This window comes from Phoca vitulina, unplaced genomic scaffold, assembly GCF_004348235.1.
Source record: "Phoca vitulina isolate PV1807 unplaced genomic scaffold, GSC_HSeal_1.0 scaffold4, whole genome shotgun sequence".
NCBI classification, from domain to species: domain Eukaryota; kingdom Metazoa; phylum Chordata; class Mammalia; order Carnivora; family Phocidae; genus Phoca; species Phoca vitulina.
The window spans coordinates 11,153,251-11,170,833 of NW_022589707.1; the positions used below are offsets into that span (position 1 = coordinate 11,153,251).

General features: G+C 42.7%; 1 protein-coding gene across 1 annotated transcript in view; it reads left to right on the plus strand.

Moving 5' to 3' along the window:
- LOC116630432 (solute carrier family 23 member 1-like) overlaps positions 1-17,583 on the plus strand; it is a 46,444-nt gene that overhangs the window by 16,763 nt on the left and 12,098 nt on the right. The window contains exon 4 of the mRNA XM_032401168.1: positions 12,449-12,608. Coding sequence (XP_032257059.1) covers positions 12,449-12,608 — 160 coding nt within the window. The remainder of the gene's footprint in view (positions 1-12,448; positions 12,609-17,583) is intronic.

Genomic DNA, 17,583 nt, shown 5'->3' on the forward strand with positions numbered 1-17,583 from the left:
GCTGCTCTTGAAATCAGAGCTCACAAGCACTGCCCAGTATGGAGTAGACAGCTGTAATCCTTGGCAACATGGATAGCTGCCTCCCTGGTATGCCTTTGGGGGACTTGGGTGCATCCCCAGGAGCCTGCCTCACTTAGGTGTTCACTTCTGATATTCATGGAGGGGCATACTCTATCATTAATTTCAAAATAATGAAAAACCAGAGCAAGCCCTGTACCTCTTTGAGTCCTTGGTGGGGGATCTGGAAGAAATTTTGGCTCACAGAGATGGTGAAGAAAGAGAGAGCTGGGAACTAACCCACCAAAGCTGTGGGCACAGGTCTCCCGCTCCTTAGGATTGTACTGTACACAAAATTTTGCACCCTCCCTCCCTTTTTGACATCAAGTTTGAAAGGCAATCATTAGAAGAAATCAAAGATTGACTCCATGTCATTCTGGGCCTTCATTCCATCTCTAGAATTATTCATGATTTTTACTGGTAATTTCTTTTTCTAGAGTGGTTCCAGGCAATATGTCTCTCTGTTTTCCTGGGAGTATCTCAAGCGGGGAGCAAGTACCCCTGGCACAAAGTCCATTCAGATATCTTGTCTTGCTTGCAGACATTTTTGCTTGAGTTAGCCCTGGCTCGATCCTTTTCATCCAGTGACTTCCCCGCAGCTGAGCTCAGCCCTGCCCTAGCTCTGCGCCTGTCCTTGGCTCTGTAGAAAGGCCATGCCCACCAACAGGGGTATGTAGGTATGCAGCCACTTTGCTCCTGCCCTCTTGACAGCCAAGTCACCAGATGTACCATTGGAGCTCTGGCTGGAGCAGGAACAGTGGTGGCTTTGGGGGTAGAAGAGTGACCTGACAATCCATCACATCAGAGGAGTCCCAATGACGGGGCCTGGTGCTTCTGCTTCCTGTGGGTTTAAGTTGAGTAGTTACCAGTAGGGAAGGCACATGATGACATTTCTTACAATGTAGCAGGTCCTTATCTCCTTGGTGCAGGGAGCTCAGAAAAAAGATGGACAAAGTGCTCTTTGTCCAGTAGTGAAGTAGTTGGGACTCAGAGTGCTCAGGATTTTAAAACTCAAGAGGAATTCATCAGTCCCATTTATATTCCTGAGGCTCTGCTCCCCATTCTGATCTATTTCAAAGAAAAGTCCCTGTGACATCATCCTTTACCCACTCATTGGATTGACTCAAGAAGGGAACATCAAAATGATGACATGGGTGAGGCTGGATTCCAGCAGCTCACCCTCCAGACACATCTGTCCCCAACTGTTGACCACTTCCCCATTTATCCACACTCTTCTCCTCTTGCCCACAGGCTTCTCAAATTGCACATGTCCCAACCCCAAACCTTCTCAGGGGGATCATCCCTTCCAGATTCCCAAGTGCATAAGGCATATTGCTCTCCCTAGTGGAGACTTAATGCTCCCTCTCCTCTCTACCCTGGACAATATTTGCATTATTTTCTCTTGAAGTCCTTGTGTTTCTGTGAAGTGGAACTGTTTTTTAATTTTTCCAAAGCCTTGAGAATTATATTAGATAATGCACACAAAGAGCTTAGCTCTGTGCCAGGTACAGAAAATTTATTTTTCACATCAAGAAAAGGATTGTACTGTACACAAAATTTTGCACCCTCCCTCCCTTTTTGAATAATTAAAAAAATTTCATTGTAAAAAAATAGCTCTCCTCTCCCTTTTTAAACATATACAATGCACTGTAATATTTTTCCATTTCAGCAAACACACTTCTGCAACAGTACTTTTTAAAAAATGATCACTTAGTATTTAATATTCTAGAATATATAATTATATTCTAATTTATTTAACTATTTCCTATTAAAGGACATTCAAGTTGTTTCAAGTTTTTCACTATGGTAATAGCAGCCAATGTAATTTATAGTTATGAGAGGTAGAAATTATATGTATACTGAGAATCATTTATCTATTTAAAGACAGAAAAAGACTGGTAGAAATCTTTAAGGTTATTAGTGGGTGGTTTACATTATATACGAAAGGTATATATTATCTGTGTACTGATAAAGTTTATCTGGTTAAAGATAAAAAAGACTGGAACAAAATATTAATCATTTCTGGGTTATATAATTAGGGTGATTTAAATTTATTCTTTATATTTTTCTCTATCTGCCATTTACTTTCCTTCAATGTGCATGGATTACTTTATAACTGGGAAAAGTGACAACCATTTAAAATGTATTTTTTAGAACAGTATCAGGGCATGTTTTGTGAGCCATACCCTTTGAACCTGTGCCTGAGAGCAAAAGTCCAGTACATTGCCTACTACTATCTTGGAGGAGGGACTGGGCGCTGTGGATGAAGGCCCCACCCTTGAGACAAATTCTGAGATGCTGCAACCTTTGCCGCTTCACCTGCTTTCATCTTTGTTTCCCCAGTCCATTTCTCCATGATCAGCATTAAAGCACTAAAAACAAAAAAGGACAGGTGTGTCTTTGGGGCAGAACAGAAAGGAGAGCTGGAGCAATGGCTCCCAATCCATCACGGGTTTTGGACGGAGGGATGGGGGTACACTCAGGGTAGTAAGCAGTGATGGGTTTAAAGAAGATAGACAAACAGGCTTCCCCTTCCCACCAGAAATCTTCCCCCCCCTTTTTTTCTAGACCAAGGCAAACATTTCATCTCTTTAAGCTGATTATTTAAGTCCTATCCTCCAAATCTCTAATTAACACCCTTCCATTCTAGGTATTACTAATCGATGGGCCAGTATGAATGTCTGAGATCTCCTTTTCTTTCACAGCCCCTCACTCACCACATACAAGAAGACTTCCCATCCTCTTATTCTTCTGTGCTCCCAGCATAGATCAATATTCCGTGTATACATTACAATTAATGACTATGATATTATTTGGAGCTGAATCATGTTCTCTTTTCCTGCCCAGATTTTTGTTTACCCCTGGAGTTTACATCTTTCTTGTTTCTAATATACTTAATTTTCTATGTACTTATTTCTAATTCAATTCTATACTCTTTGTTTATTGTCTAAATTTCTTCTTAATAATTTCATTCACAAGGCACCTGGGTGGCTCATTAGGTTAAGCGTCCAACTCTTGATTTCAGCTCGGGTCATGATTTCAGGGTCATGAGTTCAAGCCCTACTCCACACTCAATGTTTCTCTCGCTCCCTCTCCATCTGCTGCTCCCTTCCTCCCCTCCTCATGTTCTCTCTCTCTCTAAAAAAATTAAATAAATAAAATTTAAATAAATAAATAATTTCATTTACATCAGCTTCATCTTGATGAACTATCTCCTTGAGCTCTCTGACTTGCTGCAATTTTGAATGGTTGCTGTATATGCCTGGTATACATTTTATATGTCATCCTGAGATGCCCCTTCATCCCTATCCTGGGAATTCCCTTCATGTCAGTTCTCAAGTCTAGATCTCTTGTTCCCATATCTTTTTCTTTTTTGGAGGAACACAATAATCCAGTAGCTTCCTGAGAGAGAGAGAGAGTACATAGGAAATAAATTTTGTAAGACTTTGTTTATATGAAAGTGTGTGGATTCTACGCTCACGTTTGATTGATAGCTTAGCTGGGTATAGAAATTTAGGTTGGAAATAATTTTCTTTCAGAATTTTGAAAACATTTTTCCATTGCTTTGTAATTTTCAGGGTGATTTTAAGAAAGCCAAACCTTTATGTAACCTCTCCCCGTTTCTCCACCCCAAAAGCTGGAAAAAAAACTGCTTTATAATCCCAGGGTTGTAAATTTTTATTTATGTGCCACAGCCTGAGTTTATTTTCATCCATTATACTGTGTACTCAGTAGTTCCTTTTAATATGCAAACAGTCATCCTTCAGTTTGTTTCAGTTTCTTTCTCAAACTCCTTTTATTCACATGCTGGATTTCCTGGAATGGTCCTCTAATTCTCTTACCTTTTCTTACCTATTTGCATCTTTTTGTATTTTTGTTTTTTGTGGGGAGGAAATTGTATCAACTTTATCTTCCAATTCTTCTACTGAATTTATTTCTACTGTAATACTTTAAGAGCTTTTTTTGTTCTCTGAATATTCTTGTTTTATGCATCCTATTCTAGTTTTATGAATGCAAGATCTTACTTGCCAAATGTATAAATGAGAGTGTGTTTTAAAAATTATCATCTCCCGGGTGCCTGGGTGGCTCAGTTGGTTAAGTGTCTGCCTTCAGTTCAGGTCATGATCTCAGGGCCCTGGGATCAAGCCTTGCATTGGGCTCCCTGTTCTTGGGGAATCTGCTTCTCCCTCTCCTCCCCGCTCGTGCTCTCTCGCTATCTCTTTCTCTTTCTCTCTCTCTCTCAAATAAATAAATAAAATCTTTTTTAAAAATTATCATCTCCCGACAGGACAAGTTACTTTCATCTGTTTCTTTATTTGGGTCTCTGTCATCTATAGTCCTGTGGTTGTCTGATGATCCTTGTATATCTGTTCATATTTAAAGGTTGGGTCTCAAAAGCTTGACTGGAAGTTCTGAGCCTGAGACTGGGTCTTGTTCACTTTGGACTTCATTGCAGCATGATATGCAGGAATGCCACATAACCCAACTGCAAGGGTCACAATTCACACTGTAGTCTTAATATGGTGTCATGACTTTTGAGTATCTTTATGGTTTTCCCAGCATAGCTGGGGAAGCCTGAATTTCAGCATCTTTATGCTTTTCCTCCCAGATCATCCTATCCTCCAGAAAAGGACCTTCCAGTCTCTTGCCTGGAGAGTAAATGCCTGGCTGAGTTGTTCAAGAAGCTCAGTGGGGAAGTGAGCAGGACGTTTTAGTGTTCAGTGTACATATATTAAATGAATCACCCCGGTGTTCAGTATGGTATCTCCACTTCAACTGTGCCAGTTTCCCTGCAGAGTCCATAGACCCTGTGTCTTGCCTTTTCAGCAGAAGAAACTTCTAGTCTTCTGCCAAGGTGGGGGAAGGACAGTTACCTGACTAGTCCTGCAAAAGACATTAAATCTGTTTTAGCTCCACATTTAATCTTACTTCAAGAGCCAATTCCTGATATGTTGTGAGTTTTTCAGTGTAATGCCATTTACCTATTGCTAGCATAGGATATGGATTCCCCGGGGCGATCAGATCAGTTACCACTATCCATCTGCTCTTTATCTTTCAAAGTTTTGTTGCAATTGTCTCCTGCTCAGGTCTTCTTATCTTGTGATTTATTCTTCTAAAATACATGTCAAGGTCATTTTATTGGCGTTTCAAGAGGGGGAGAGTGTATAACCTGGCATTTTTAACCAGAAGTCAATGTTTTTCTTATTTTGCAAAAAAAAAAAAAAAAATCCAATACATATTAAGAATACTAAATTTTTGTATTTATTAATTGCCTTAAACATTTTAAGTGTCTTGGTTTTTGATTAAGATATATTTTTTAAAGATTTTATTTATTTATTTGACAGAGATAACAAGAGCAGGAAACCAAGCAGGGGGAGTGGGAGAGGGTGAAGCAGGCTTCCTGTGGAGTAGGGTGCTCAATGCGGGGCTCGATCCCATGACCCTGGGATCATGACCTGAGCCGAAGGCAGATGCTTAACAACTGAGGCACCCAGGCGCCCCTTGATTAAGATATTTTTGCCATATCAAAGCTTTGATGTTTTTATGGTAAAATTTATTACTTTTTTCCTTTGCTATTTCTTGATCTACTTTTAGACTTAGTAATACTTTCTATATCCAATAGATAAGATAAAAAAAGTACAAGTACTTTTTAAAAAAGTACTTGTATGTGTGTTGTTTAGATTTTTAAATTTAACTCTTGAATTTATTTGGGATTTATTTAGGTGTATGAAGTGAGACTTCAAATTTATTTTTTTCCTCCCTAAAAGCCAATTATCTCAATATAATTTGTTGAATAAATGGGAATCAAGACTTTATTCATCACATATTAAGTTCTTATATATTCTAGGATCTATCTGTTTAAGGGCTACTATTTTCTGCCATTAATTTCTTTGCTGTGTTTTCAACCATTGCCACAGTTTTGTTTTTATTTTTTTAAAGATTTATTTATTTATTTATTTATTTGAGAAAGGGGGGGCGTGCAGAGGGAGAGAATCTCAAGCAGACTCCTTGCTGAGTGCAGAGGCTGATGCAGGGCTTGATCTCATGACCCTGAGATCATGACCTGAGCTGAAACCTCGAATTGGATGCTTAATCAACTGAGCCACCCATGAGCCCCCACACTGTTTTAAAATTAATAACTTTGTACTGTACTTTATTTAGTTGGGCATGCTTTCCTCATTATTCTTTCCTTTAAAAGTCTTTCCAAGTTATTCTGATTTTTAAATTCTTCCAGATGAATTTTTAAATCATTATATTAAAATATTCTCATTGGGCTTTTGATTGCAATTGCATTACATTTAAAGATTAACTTGGAATAAGTGACACCTTTATAATATTGAATTTTCCTTTCAAGGAACATGGTACATGCCTCATTTATTTAAGTCATCATATGTCTTCTATTAGAATTCTATTTAAAAATATCCCAAGTGGGGTGCTTGGATGGCTTAGTCGATTAAGCGTCTGACTTTTGGTTTTGGCTCAGGTCGTGATCTCAGGATCCTGGAATCGAGCCTGGTGTTGGGCTCCGTGCTTAGCGTGAAGTGTTCTTGGGATTCTCTCTCTCTCTCTGCCTCTACCCCCATGCTCATTCTCTCTCTCTCAAATAAATAAATAAATCTTAAAAAATCTATTATCCCAAGTTATTCTTTTTTTTTTTTTTATCCCAAGTTATTCTATAATGCAGCTGTATCCTTTGTTATATTTTTTGAGCATACTCAACAATTTTCACTTGCTTCTTAGAGGAAATTTTTCCTCTAAATCTTCAGAGCAGGAAAACATTTCCCCTCTTCTGCAGGATCTTTTTCAGGCCCAAGTCATGCTGGGTTTTCTGTTTATTCATCACTTAACTGGAAGAGATCTATGTAGTCAAAGTGTCTAATGGACAAGTTCAACTATGACCATTCTGTCTTAAGTCCATCAGACACTAGGTTTGACTTTTGAGTTTTTGTTTTGGTCTCTGCATTTTCCAATTTCAGCAAGAATCTTACTAATTCAGTATAGTTAGAACCCCCGCCCTCCATATCTGATTGGGTTCCTCAGTCTCTACCATCACTCAGGTGATGTCTGATCACCCTGGCCTGCCTTCAGCAGGATTTCCTCACCTCCTGCCTTACCCCTGATGTTTCCTCTTGGTAATTTTCCAGCTCCTGACCCAACCCTGCTCCTGGGCTATAAAGTCCCACCTTTTCTTAGGGTATTCAGAGTTGAGCCTGATTGCTCTCCCCTACTACAAAACTGCATTGTAGGAGTCCTCTTGAATAAAGTCATTGTAATGTCATTAACTAGTGTCATGAATACATTTTTCTTCAACAGGAGTGTACCTGAGAGCTCAGAGAGAAGGATGGGAGTTTAACTTCCCACTGCTTTCAAAAGGGCAGATGTTTCTGGTTATCGGTTAAAACGGGACTACAAAGAGAGGAGAAAAATGTCTCCTCTAATCATTAACATAAACTCTAGTTTGTTCTTAGCGCATGTCTTGTTATCAGTTGTTTTTATAACAAACACACTGTTGCAGTTTGGCCGGGTGACTCAGCCTTTCGTATCAGGGCTTCCCCACTTCCGAGCTGAGCCCTCCCACTCCCACTCCTTCCCCCGCCCCCCCCCCCGAGTCTCCTCCCACACATGCAGTGCAGTGTCACCACCCTGAAGGGCTCTCAAGATAACTATATGAAAATGCTCTGTACCTTTAAAATACTATGTAAACTTAGATGTTAATAGTAGCCCCGGGGACACATTCCTGTGGCTCTGCCAACGCAAAATACCTGTCCTGTTAAGACTTTTAAGATACAGATTTTGACGTTTAACCTCTTAGGAAACTTGCAAGTCATTGTTGTAAAGAAGAATGGCGGGGCATCTTCTCTTCTTCAGACTCGAGCATCCAGATGAGACAGTGAAGAGTGGAAGGAGTAGGATGCACAGGGAGAGTCTGCCCACATTTTCTACAGGATGTTGTGAGGGCAGCAATGGAGAATTGCAGCCAGATCCCACTCCATCTGAGCCCAGACTGGCTCTTCCTGTAAAGGTTCATGAGGCTGGGTGTGTAGCGAGTGGGGCCGGGAGGGCGAGAGGAATAGCTGGAAAGTGAAATTGGATGGTCTGAGTATAGAGTGGTAGGTCCTTACTATATTGTAATATATTTGGAAGCCTCTTAAATCCTATTTGACACGAGGTGACGTGTAAAGGCTCAAGTCAATACATAGCATGTTGGAACTTGTGGGACATTGTCAGGGCACCTCTTTCAAATCAAATGTAACAGAAATAAAAAGAACCAGGGAAGGGGGACCTCTGAAAAAGATCCAACAACAATACTAGAGCAGTAAGCTTCAAAGTGATGAGTAGATCCAACAGCAGCAACTCAATCCCAACGGACATGTGTTGTGACCTCACATGCAGAGAGCTGTGCCTCAGACATTAACCTTTAAATGTTAACACAAGCCCCTACAGTAGAGAGATAGTGTCTACTTTAAGAACTGGCACAGAAGAGGGCGCCTGGGTGGCTCAGATGGTTAAGCGTCTGCCTTCGGCTCAGGTCATGATACTGGGGTCCTGGGATCCAGCCCCGCATCGGGCCCCCTGCTCGGCGGGAAGCCTGCTTCTCCCTCCCCCACTCCCCCTGCTTGTGTTCCCTCTCTCGCTGTCTCTGTCAAATATATAAATAAAATCTTTAAAAAAAAAAAAAGAACTGGAACAGAAGAAATAACGAAGAGGAGTGGAGTGGAAGCTTCGGAGCTCTGTGCAGGTGGTGCCGTACTCCCTGCGGGGCTGAGGACAGCGGGCCACGGAGCAAGGGGATAAGTAACACAAAGACGTAGCCTTGGACCAGCCCAGGCACACGGATTCCAACGACACAAAAGAAAACAAGGGATGTAGAAAACAAATCTTAGAGAACCCACCTGCAAGAGATGTGAATGCCAGACAACAGTTAAAAAAAAAAAAAGCCCACAATATAGCATCTGTAAGAGAAAACACTAAAGAAAATGTCATAACGTACACCTCCTTCTCAGGAAGTACCCACACATCTCAGAGGGAATAATAAAGTAATGACAATTACTGCTGTTTGGTGAGCTCTTACAGGCCCCAGGCACTGGCCCACACATTTAAACATATTTAATCTTCACGGCTACTCCCTGCGGAGAGGACTCTTATTTTATCAAAGACGACACTGGGGCTTGCAGAAGTTGGGCAACATGCCTAGGTCACACAACTGATAGGAGGTCGAGCCAGATTTAGACTGGCCGTGGGTGTGTGCCGTGCTCTTCATCAATGTCCTAGGGAGACCTGAGTGCTCCTCCTGGTTAACTCTATGACCTTGGGCCCAGATCCTCTACCTATAAAAATGATGAGGCCAAGCTGGATATGTTTCAAGAGGCTCTTCCAGATCTAAAATGTTGAGTTGGTTTCAAATCAAAGTCTATAGTTTATAAGAGAGACATTTAAGTCAGAAGGCACATGAATCATACTCATGAGCAGATTTAAAAAATATAGGGGTTGCCATCATGGTAGCAGATAAAGTTAATCAGGAAATTTAAAAGAACACTGAGATATGCATCAAGGTTACCATCAAAGGTAAGACATACATAGAACAATGAAAGCCTAGAGTAGTACTGAATGCACATACCCTATACACACCCTAAGGACATGCATAAAGGAAGAGCTAGCAGAAATGCAAGGACTGTATGTAGATCTCTCTCTCTCTCTCTCTCTCGCTTGCTCTCATCTATCTACCAAAAGGGTACTGATAAGAAGTTATATCTGGGGCGCCTGGGTGGCTCAGTTGGTTAAGTGTCTGTCTCTTGGTTTTGGCTTGGGTCATGGTCTCAGGGTCATGGGATCCAGCCCCACAACGGGCTCTGCACTCAGCACAGAGTCTGCTGGAGATTCCCTCTCTCTCCCTCCCCCTTTGCTCCTCCCCCTGCTTGTGCTCATGCACTCTGTCTCTGAAATAAATAAAATCTTTTAAAAAAAGAAATGGGAGTGGGGCGCCTGGGTGGCTCAGTCGTTAAGCGTCTGCCTTCAGCTCAGGTCATGATCCCAGGGTCCTGGGATTGAGCCCCGCATCGGGCTCCCTGCTCGGCAGGAAGTCTGCTTCTCCCTTTCCCACTCCCTCTGCTTGTGTTCCCTCTCTCGCTGTGTCTCTCTCTGTCAAATAAATAAATAAAATCTTAAAAAAAAAAAAAAAAAAAAAAGAAATGGGAGTGGGGATGGGGCAGGAAGGAATAGAAAATGGAACTGGAAGGTGTAAGTATTAAATAACAAGGGAAAAATTTATGCATACATTGTGTGAACCTAAAGGTAGAGCATAATACCCTGAAGCAAATAAATGAAAAAAAAATTCATCTTGCTCTTAGACATAAAAGATACTTAGCAATTACCAAAAGGCAGAAAGTCCATGTATCATATTATCCCAACAACATGTAATCATCTTGAAAGAAAATAATGTGAACAGAATTAGAAAGGAACTCAACTACTTGAAAATTTTGAAATGCTCTCTTTAATAATTTCTGAATTGGGTGCAAATTCCTGCATACAGTAAAAGAAAGGATTTTTTTTAATGAAAAGAAAGCTCACTATCATAAAAATTGTGATAGTATACAAACCCTATGTAATGAGCGGACAGTTTATAGATAAGGCGAGAACAAACATTACAACACACGAATGAGTGCACATCTCTCCTAGCTTAATGAAATGCCACTTAACATTTGTTAGGACTTCATTCCATGCCTATTAAACTTAAAAAAACAAAATGATAAACCCAATGTTGGCAGGTTTTTTGTGGTACCAGGCTCAGCACTGGAGGGATGGGAATGAAAAATAATGAATCCCTGCCCTTGTGGAACCCAGTAGAATGGACACGGCAGACATGGTGGACTGTATGTAAGAATCATCATGAGGTGTTTAAAGTAATCCTTGAGCGTAAGTTACTGGAAGTGGTTAGTTTGTAGTACGAGGGCTGAGACGTGTGTCACTAGAATATAACTGGGAGTTTTGTCTCACTCACCATGGTGTCCTCAATATTATGGAAGCCACTGCCCACCACAGGGCAGATCCTCAATAGACACTTGGTGAATGAGTGCAATGTGCATATGGAATTATAGCAAAACCTTAAAACACAAGTTCTGTCTTATGTAACTCTGGTTATACCCACATACTCTGGTTTATATGTTCATTTTAAAGCTCAAGGGGATTTTGTAAAGATCTAAGTAGAGCATGTTTCCCTCTCTGTCCAGATATTTAGATTCATAATTTTTAAATTAAAAAAGTATTCACACATACCCATACCACCATGTATTCTATTCTACTTTGGAGCCTTATGGGTCTAGATTTATGGATGTAGATGAGTTGTCCTCAACCCTGGCTGCACACTAGAATCCCCTGGAGCTTTAAGTACACTCCATACCTGGGCGCACTCCTAGACAAGCCCACTAATTTGTCTGAGGGTGATGCCCGGGCATCATTGATTCTAATGTTCAGCCAAGATACCAAGGCCTCTTAGGCAGGAAAACTCTTCCATCAAATTTATATTTTCATTACATAGGATGTACTCGGTCATTCTCGAGAATAATCCTTTAAGAGGTTTTTGTGAAATTCTGAGTTCAAAAATACCCTTCTTGTATTGTGAAGAAAAAAGTGTCTGAACTGGGTGTATCAAGATGCTGGCGTGCCTCTGTGCCTGATATTAATGTCATGGGTGGGCAGACTAGGCTAGCCTTGATAGCCTCTGATCTAATAAGAGAGGATTGTTGGAGGGTGACTTATCAGGCTGCGTTTATCTCAAAGGGAAGAAAGTTCTAGAAGTTCTCCCAGAGGCCAGAGGGAGAAGCCAGGCAGGAGTAAGAAGAGCCTGGATGGAAGGAACTTGCCTTGATAGTTGACCTAAAAACCATTTTGTCCATGTGATAAAAAGGAGGCTTGAAGGTCAAGGTCTGGGATTGCTGATCATTTCTGAAGACACAAAGGAGTCTGGCAACCCAGATTTTAGGCTGTGCATCTCTTGGTGGGAGAACTCCACATGGGAGCTATGCTTTTATCCTGGGTTCTGGGGAACATTCTCTGGGACCAGGGTACCCAATGGCACGCACTCTACATGCTTGCTGAGCTCTGTGCTGTCTCCAAATCATTTGTCCCAGTGCCTCCCGGGTTTGTCTTTCCAAGACTGGGGTTCGGTCTGCCTGTCTTCCCCTACCCACCTTGTCTACCTGTCCGAAGTTTGGCAGGGTTCCTAGGTCTGACTTGGAGCATGGCAGGAGCTCCCTGTATACTGGGACCAGCTGGGTCATGGATGGCCTCTAAACAAGCTAGGGCTTGTGATTAAAGAACCGCCACTGGGCACAGTTTCAGACCTGTGCTAAGGGATCTCGTGGGTAACTGCATCCTCGTTCCCCTCCTCCAGGTTGCCCATTCTCCAGGGAGGGACGTTTGCTTTTGTGGCACCCTCCCTGGCCATGCTCTCCCTGCCTGCTTGGAAGTGCCCTGAATGGACATTCAATGCCAGTCTGGTGAACACCAGCTCTCCTGAGTTCACCGAGGAATGGCAGAAGAGGATCCGAGAGGTAACGGGGCAAAGGGGGTGGAGGGGACAATGTCACACGTCTACTGTATGTTTGATAATCTTGCTCTAGTTCTATTTTTTTTCCCCCTCCTTCCAAAGTCTGCACTTGTACTTTTGTAAATGAACTTTTAAATTTTAGGTTAACACATATAGAAAATAACACAGTAAATTTCCCAAAGCTGAACTTGTTCCTGTTACCAGCACCTGGATCAAGAAACAGAACATTAACGCCACCCCCAGAAGCCCCGTCATGCCTCCTTCCAGTCACTCCTCCCCCGGGGATCATCGCTGACCTGATTTCTAACACCATAGATGAGTTTTGCCTGGTTTTGAACTTTCTATACAGAACTCCACAGTACATACTAGTTTGCGCCTGCTTTCTTCATTCAACATGATTTTTTTTTTAAGATTTTATTTATTTATTTGACAGAGAGAGACACAGCGAGAGAGGGAACACAAGCAGGGGGAGTGGGAGAGGGAGAAGTAGGCTCCCCGTGGAGCAGGGAGCCCGATGTGGGGCTGGATCCCAGGACCCTGGGATCATGACCTGAGCCGAAGGCAGACGCCTAACGACTGAGCCACCCGGGTGCCCCCATTCAACATGATTTTTACAGGAGTCTTCCCCATTGTTATATGTCAGGGTAGACTCCTCATTCTCTTTACTGAGTAATGTTCCATTATATGATTATACAGCAATTTACTTCTCTATTCTGCTGTTACCTGAACTGTGTTTAAGGGTAGTTTCCAGTTATTGGCTGTTATAGATAGTATTGCTATGGACATCTGTGTACTTGGTTTTAGGTGAACTTATCTATGTATTTCCATTGAATAGACATGTGGGGGTGGAATTGTTGAATCATAGGGTATGTGTACCAGTCAGGGATCTCCGGAGAAACAGAACCGATGGGATAATATAGAGATACACACAAGAGGAGATGTACTGTAGGAATTGGCTCACGTGGTGAGGGAGGCCAAGTAGTCCTTGAGCTGTGTGCTACAGACGTTGATTTTCATGCTGGTGGGCAATCTGGGTGGCCAGTCGTTTTTATAGTAGTCTGGGCCGGGTCTTCAGCTGCAGAAGAGGCAAAGCTCACACCAGCAACACTGTCAATACCAGTTTTAAAAAACATGAAATCCTCCCATACTCTGAAATGTCAGGCGTGGGCAGACTGCCAGCTCCGTGATGGGCCATACACCCTCCTATTCTCCCACCCAAGGCACCTGTGCCCATTGCTGTTGACAATCTGGACCATCCTGGGCAACGCAAGTGCCTTCAGATGGAGATGGGGATTATGTTGTTTGGGAGCCCGCGTGCGCGTGGTTTGTGGCCCAAGGTATCAACTCGTGGGCCCTGTGACTACATTCAAAGTCATACTTCCTCCCTCTTTTTAAGACTCAGGGACATCACCATGAACCACCTATATTTGAGATTTAAATATAAACTCCTGTCCCACACAAGGTAAAGTTTCAATAGAGCCTTGTATGATCCACTTGCCAGGCCAAACTGCTAGTCGTTGGCCACACCCCAAGCCACAGGGGCGATCCCGAGCATCTATGTGTGCGTAGTCAGCCGCATCACACATAACTCAGCCCATTGGCTGGATTTAGACTCGCTTTCCTTCTTCCACCAAGGGTCTTCTGTGGAAATGTTAAATACTCTAACAGCCTCCCCCTTTCTCAGTTAGGTGAGCAGCACCTTTAGCAAGGCTCCAACCCGGTCTTTCTGAATTTAGGGACTCACACGGTGAAACTCAAGTCTTTGTTGCTAGAGTTAGGTTACATTGTGAGGTAGTGTCTGTCCCAGGGGAGGGGGGATCGTCACTGGCTCATGAATCCTAGGAACCCCTCCCGTGTAACTGCCTTTTCTTTACCCGACCATAACTATGTCCTTTAATTTTTTTAAAAGATTTTATTTATTCATTTTTGCAAGAGAGAGAGAGAGAGAGAGAGAGTACAAGCAGGGAGAGAGACAGAGGGAGAAGCAGTCTCCCCGCTGTGCTTGGAGCCCAATGCGGGACTCAATCCCAGGATCCCTGGGATCATGACCTGAGCCAAAGGCAGACGCTTAACCGACTGAGCCACCCACACGCCCATAACTATTTCCTTTAATCAGCAAATGTTGTTGATCTGTCCTTCCTTACTTGAATGTCTTTCTGGCCTCACTCGAGATATGGTTGGGGTCTCTGATCTTAGAGTTATTGGCACCATTCACCAGTGGTCTAATTCCAAACAGTGCAGACTAGTTAGTAATGGTCTGTCAAAGGGGGAGAGGGGAGGAGGAGCTGCTCCAGACCCCAACCTCACCCCAAGCCCCACGGCAGAACGGAAGCTCCTGGCTTCTGACAGGGTCCGTCCTCATTCAGCGTGGGTTCTACTACCAACATGTCAGGGAACACTGGGCTGCGAGGGCACAGTAGATCTGTCTGAGCCATAACCCATGAGTTTCAGCCCAAACCTTCTGCGGTTCTTCTTCCCTTTCAAAAGCATCCTTTTGGCACACACCCGTGCTCTGATAGACAGGCCAAAGGTGCACATACCTCCGAAATCTCATCAAGCCCTTGTGCTTCCTTTTTATCTCGGGGTGGACCCAGAGTTAACAAGGCTCTTGAATCTTTAAAGAACAATCCCATGGTAGCTCTGGATGAAGATATGCCTAAGAATTTCACTCGTCAAGCTGGTGGGCCCTGGGTTTTTGCCAGGCAGGCTGGCCAATCTCAGAATGCCATGCGCTGTAGCACCTTCTCCAAATTAGGCTGTGCTTCTTCGGGGAAGCCTGTTTTTACGGTGCCATCAACAGAATGAATCACGGAACACTTGCGCGGCTTGTGGGTGTTTGTTTATCTGTTTGTTTCTGCTGTCCCCCTGGGGAGCCCATATTTGGCTTCGTTAAATCCAAATTAAACCTAAGCAAAGAACAAGAAGTGGGGGTTCCTCACCCTGCTCTGCTAGATGCCAGGGCAGGATTTCCCTTCGGCGCAGACCTGCTGAACCCTGGGGTTTCTTATGCAGGAGTCTCTTGCCTGCATCCTATCCAAGAAGAAAGATCTGACGAGTTCATTTGTCTCTCCTCCTACCCAAGCACTTCTGCTCAAATCTTTCCTGCGTCCTAACGAAGCATCTGCCTCCAGCCCTACCATAGCCCAACTCACAAACCTGCAGCGCGTTCAGAAGCAGTTATCTTGTGTTTTGAGGACACTGGGCAAGAGTTCTGGAAAATAATTTCCCTGGGGCTTGAACAGTATTAATAGTGAGGGAGGTGTTTAGGGATATGGGTCATGCTGTACCTGCATTAAACATGGGATCCCAAGTGGCAGAGACACCATATTTTCTTTAATACCTTTATTGTTTATTTTTGTGGTTATGATATATGGAGTCCTTTAAAGTCCTTTAAAGGAGTATGAAAACTACAGCTCTGTGACCAAATCCAGCCTGAGGTCTGTTTTTTAAACTGCTCACGAACTAAGAATGGTTTTTACATTTTATTTTATTTTATTTTATTTTTAAAGATTTTTTAATTTATTTTTTGGTAGAGAGAAACGAGAGAGGGAACACAAGCAGGGGGAGTGGGAGAGGGAGAAGCAGGCTTCCTGCGGAGCAGGGAGCCTGGAGCGGGGAGCCCGATGCAGGTTTCGATCCCAGGATCCCAGGATCCCAGGATCATGACCTGAGCCGAAGGCAGACGCTTAACGACTGAGCCACCCAGGCGCCCCTGGTTTTTACAGTTTAAAAGATTGTTTTTTAAAAAAAGAGTATGTGATAGAAAGCACACATGGCCCACAAAATCGAAAATATTTACTATCTGGCTTTTTACAGAAAAAGTTTGCCAATTCCTGCTCTGAAACCCAGGGCCCAGGGTAGAGATTCCTTTTGCCCTAAGACAATAGTCTCCACTGTTTTTTTCCCACGTTACCTCCAAGGGTCCAACCCAGTGAGCCAAACCCGGAGCCCTATCTGTGGTAGTTGAGCTCCATCTGCTGGTCCAGTGTTTTTCACCAGTGCTGTAAGTAGGAGAAAGTTCTTGCCTCATTTCATTAATTGGATTGACTGGTTGAATTCGCCAAGCCAGCCTATTGGAATTTAAGGTAGATTCTCCTTGTTTAACTGAGTTGTATGTATCCACACACATCTCAGCACACCAACTGCGTATCACTCTACGAGCCACCAGTGAAGGTGATGCAAATATAGGACCAATAGGAAGGTCGTTACTTACTGGGCTTTAAGTAATGGGGAAGTGAAAGTGAACAGTCGTTCTATTTTAAGGACATGGTGGTAGCAGAAAAAGTAAAAAACTGGGAAGAGGAGGCAAGTTCAGTTTTCAACACCTTAGACCAGTTCAAACTTCACCTTTCAGTACCTGGTAGTTTTTATGTACCTACTTATGTGTCCTTAGATATAAGTGAAATGAGTGACAGCAATGATATAAGGGACGAGAAGGAGGGATTTAAGATTATTTTGTTTTATAAGGTGCTCACCCTACCCATGAACTGGCATAGTGTTATTTGAAAGTGGACTTGGATTAGTTGTAAAAGTACATTGCAAACTCTAGGGCAACCACTCAAAAAAAGTGAAAAAGAAAGAAAGAAAGAAGTATAACTGATATGCTAAGAAAGGAGAAAAAAAATGAAATGCTCAATTAAAACCACAAAAAGAGTTGAAGACAAAAATAGGAACAAAGAACAAGGCCAACAAATAGAAAACGGTAATGAGTATGGTAGATATCAACCCAATTATATCAATAATCACTGTGAATGTCAATGGATTAAATGTACCAACTAAATGACAGAGACTGTCAGAGTGGTTACAAAATACATATGACCTAACTATATGTTGTCTGTAAGAAACTTACTTTAAATATGAAGACACATAGGGACACCTGAGTGGCTCAGTCAGTTAAGCATCTGCCTTCGGCTCGGGTCATGATCCCAGGGTCCTGGGATCGAGTCCAGCATTGGCTCCTTGCTCAGAGGGGAGCCTGT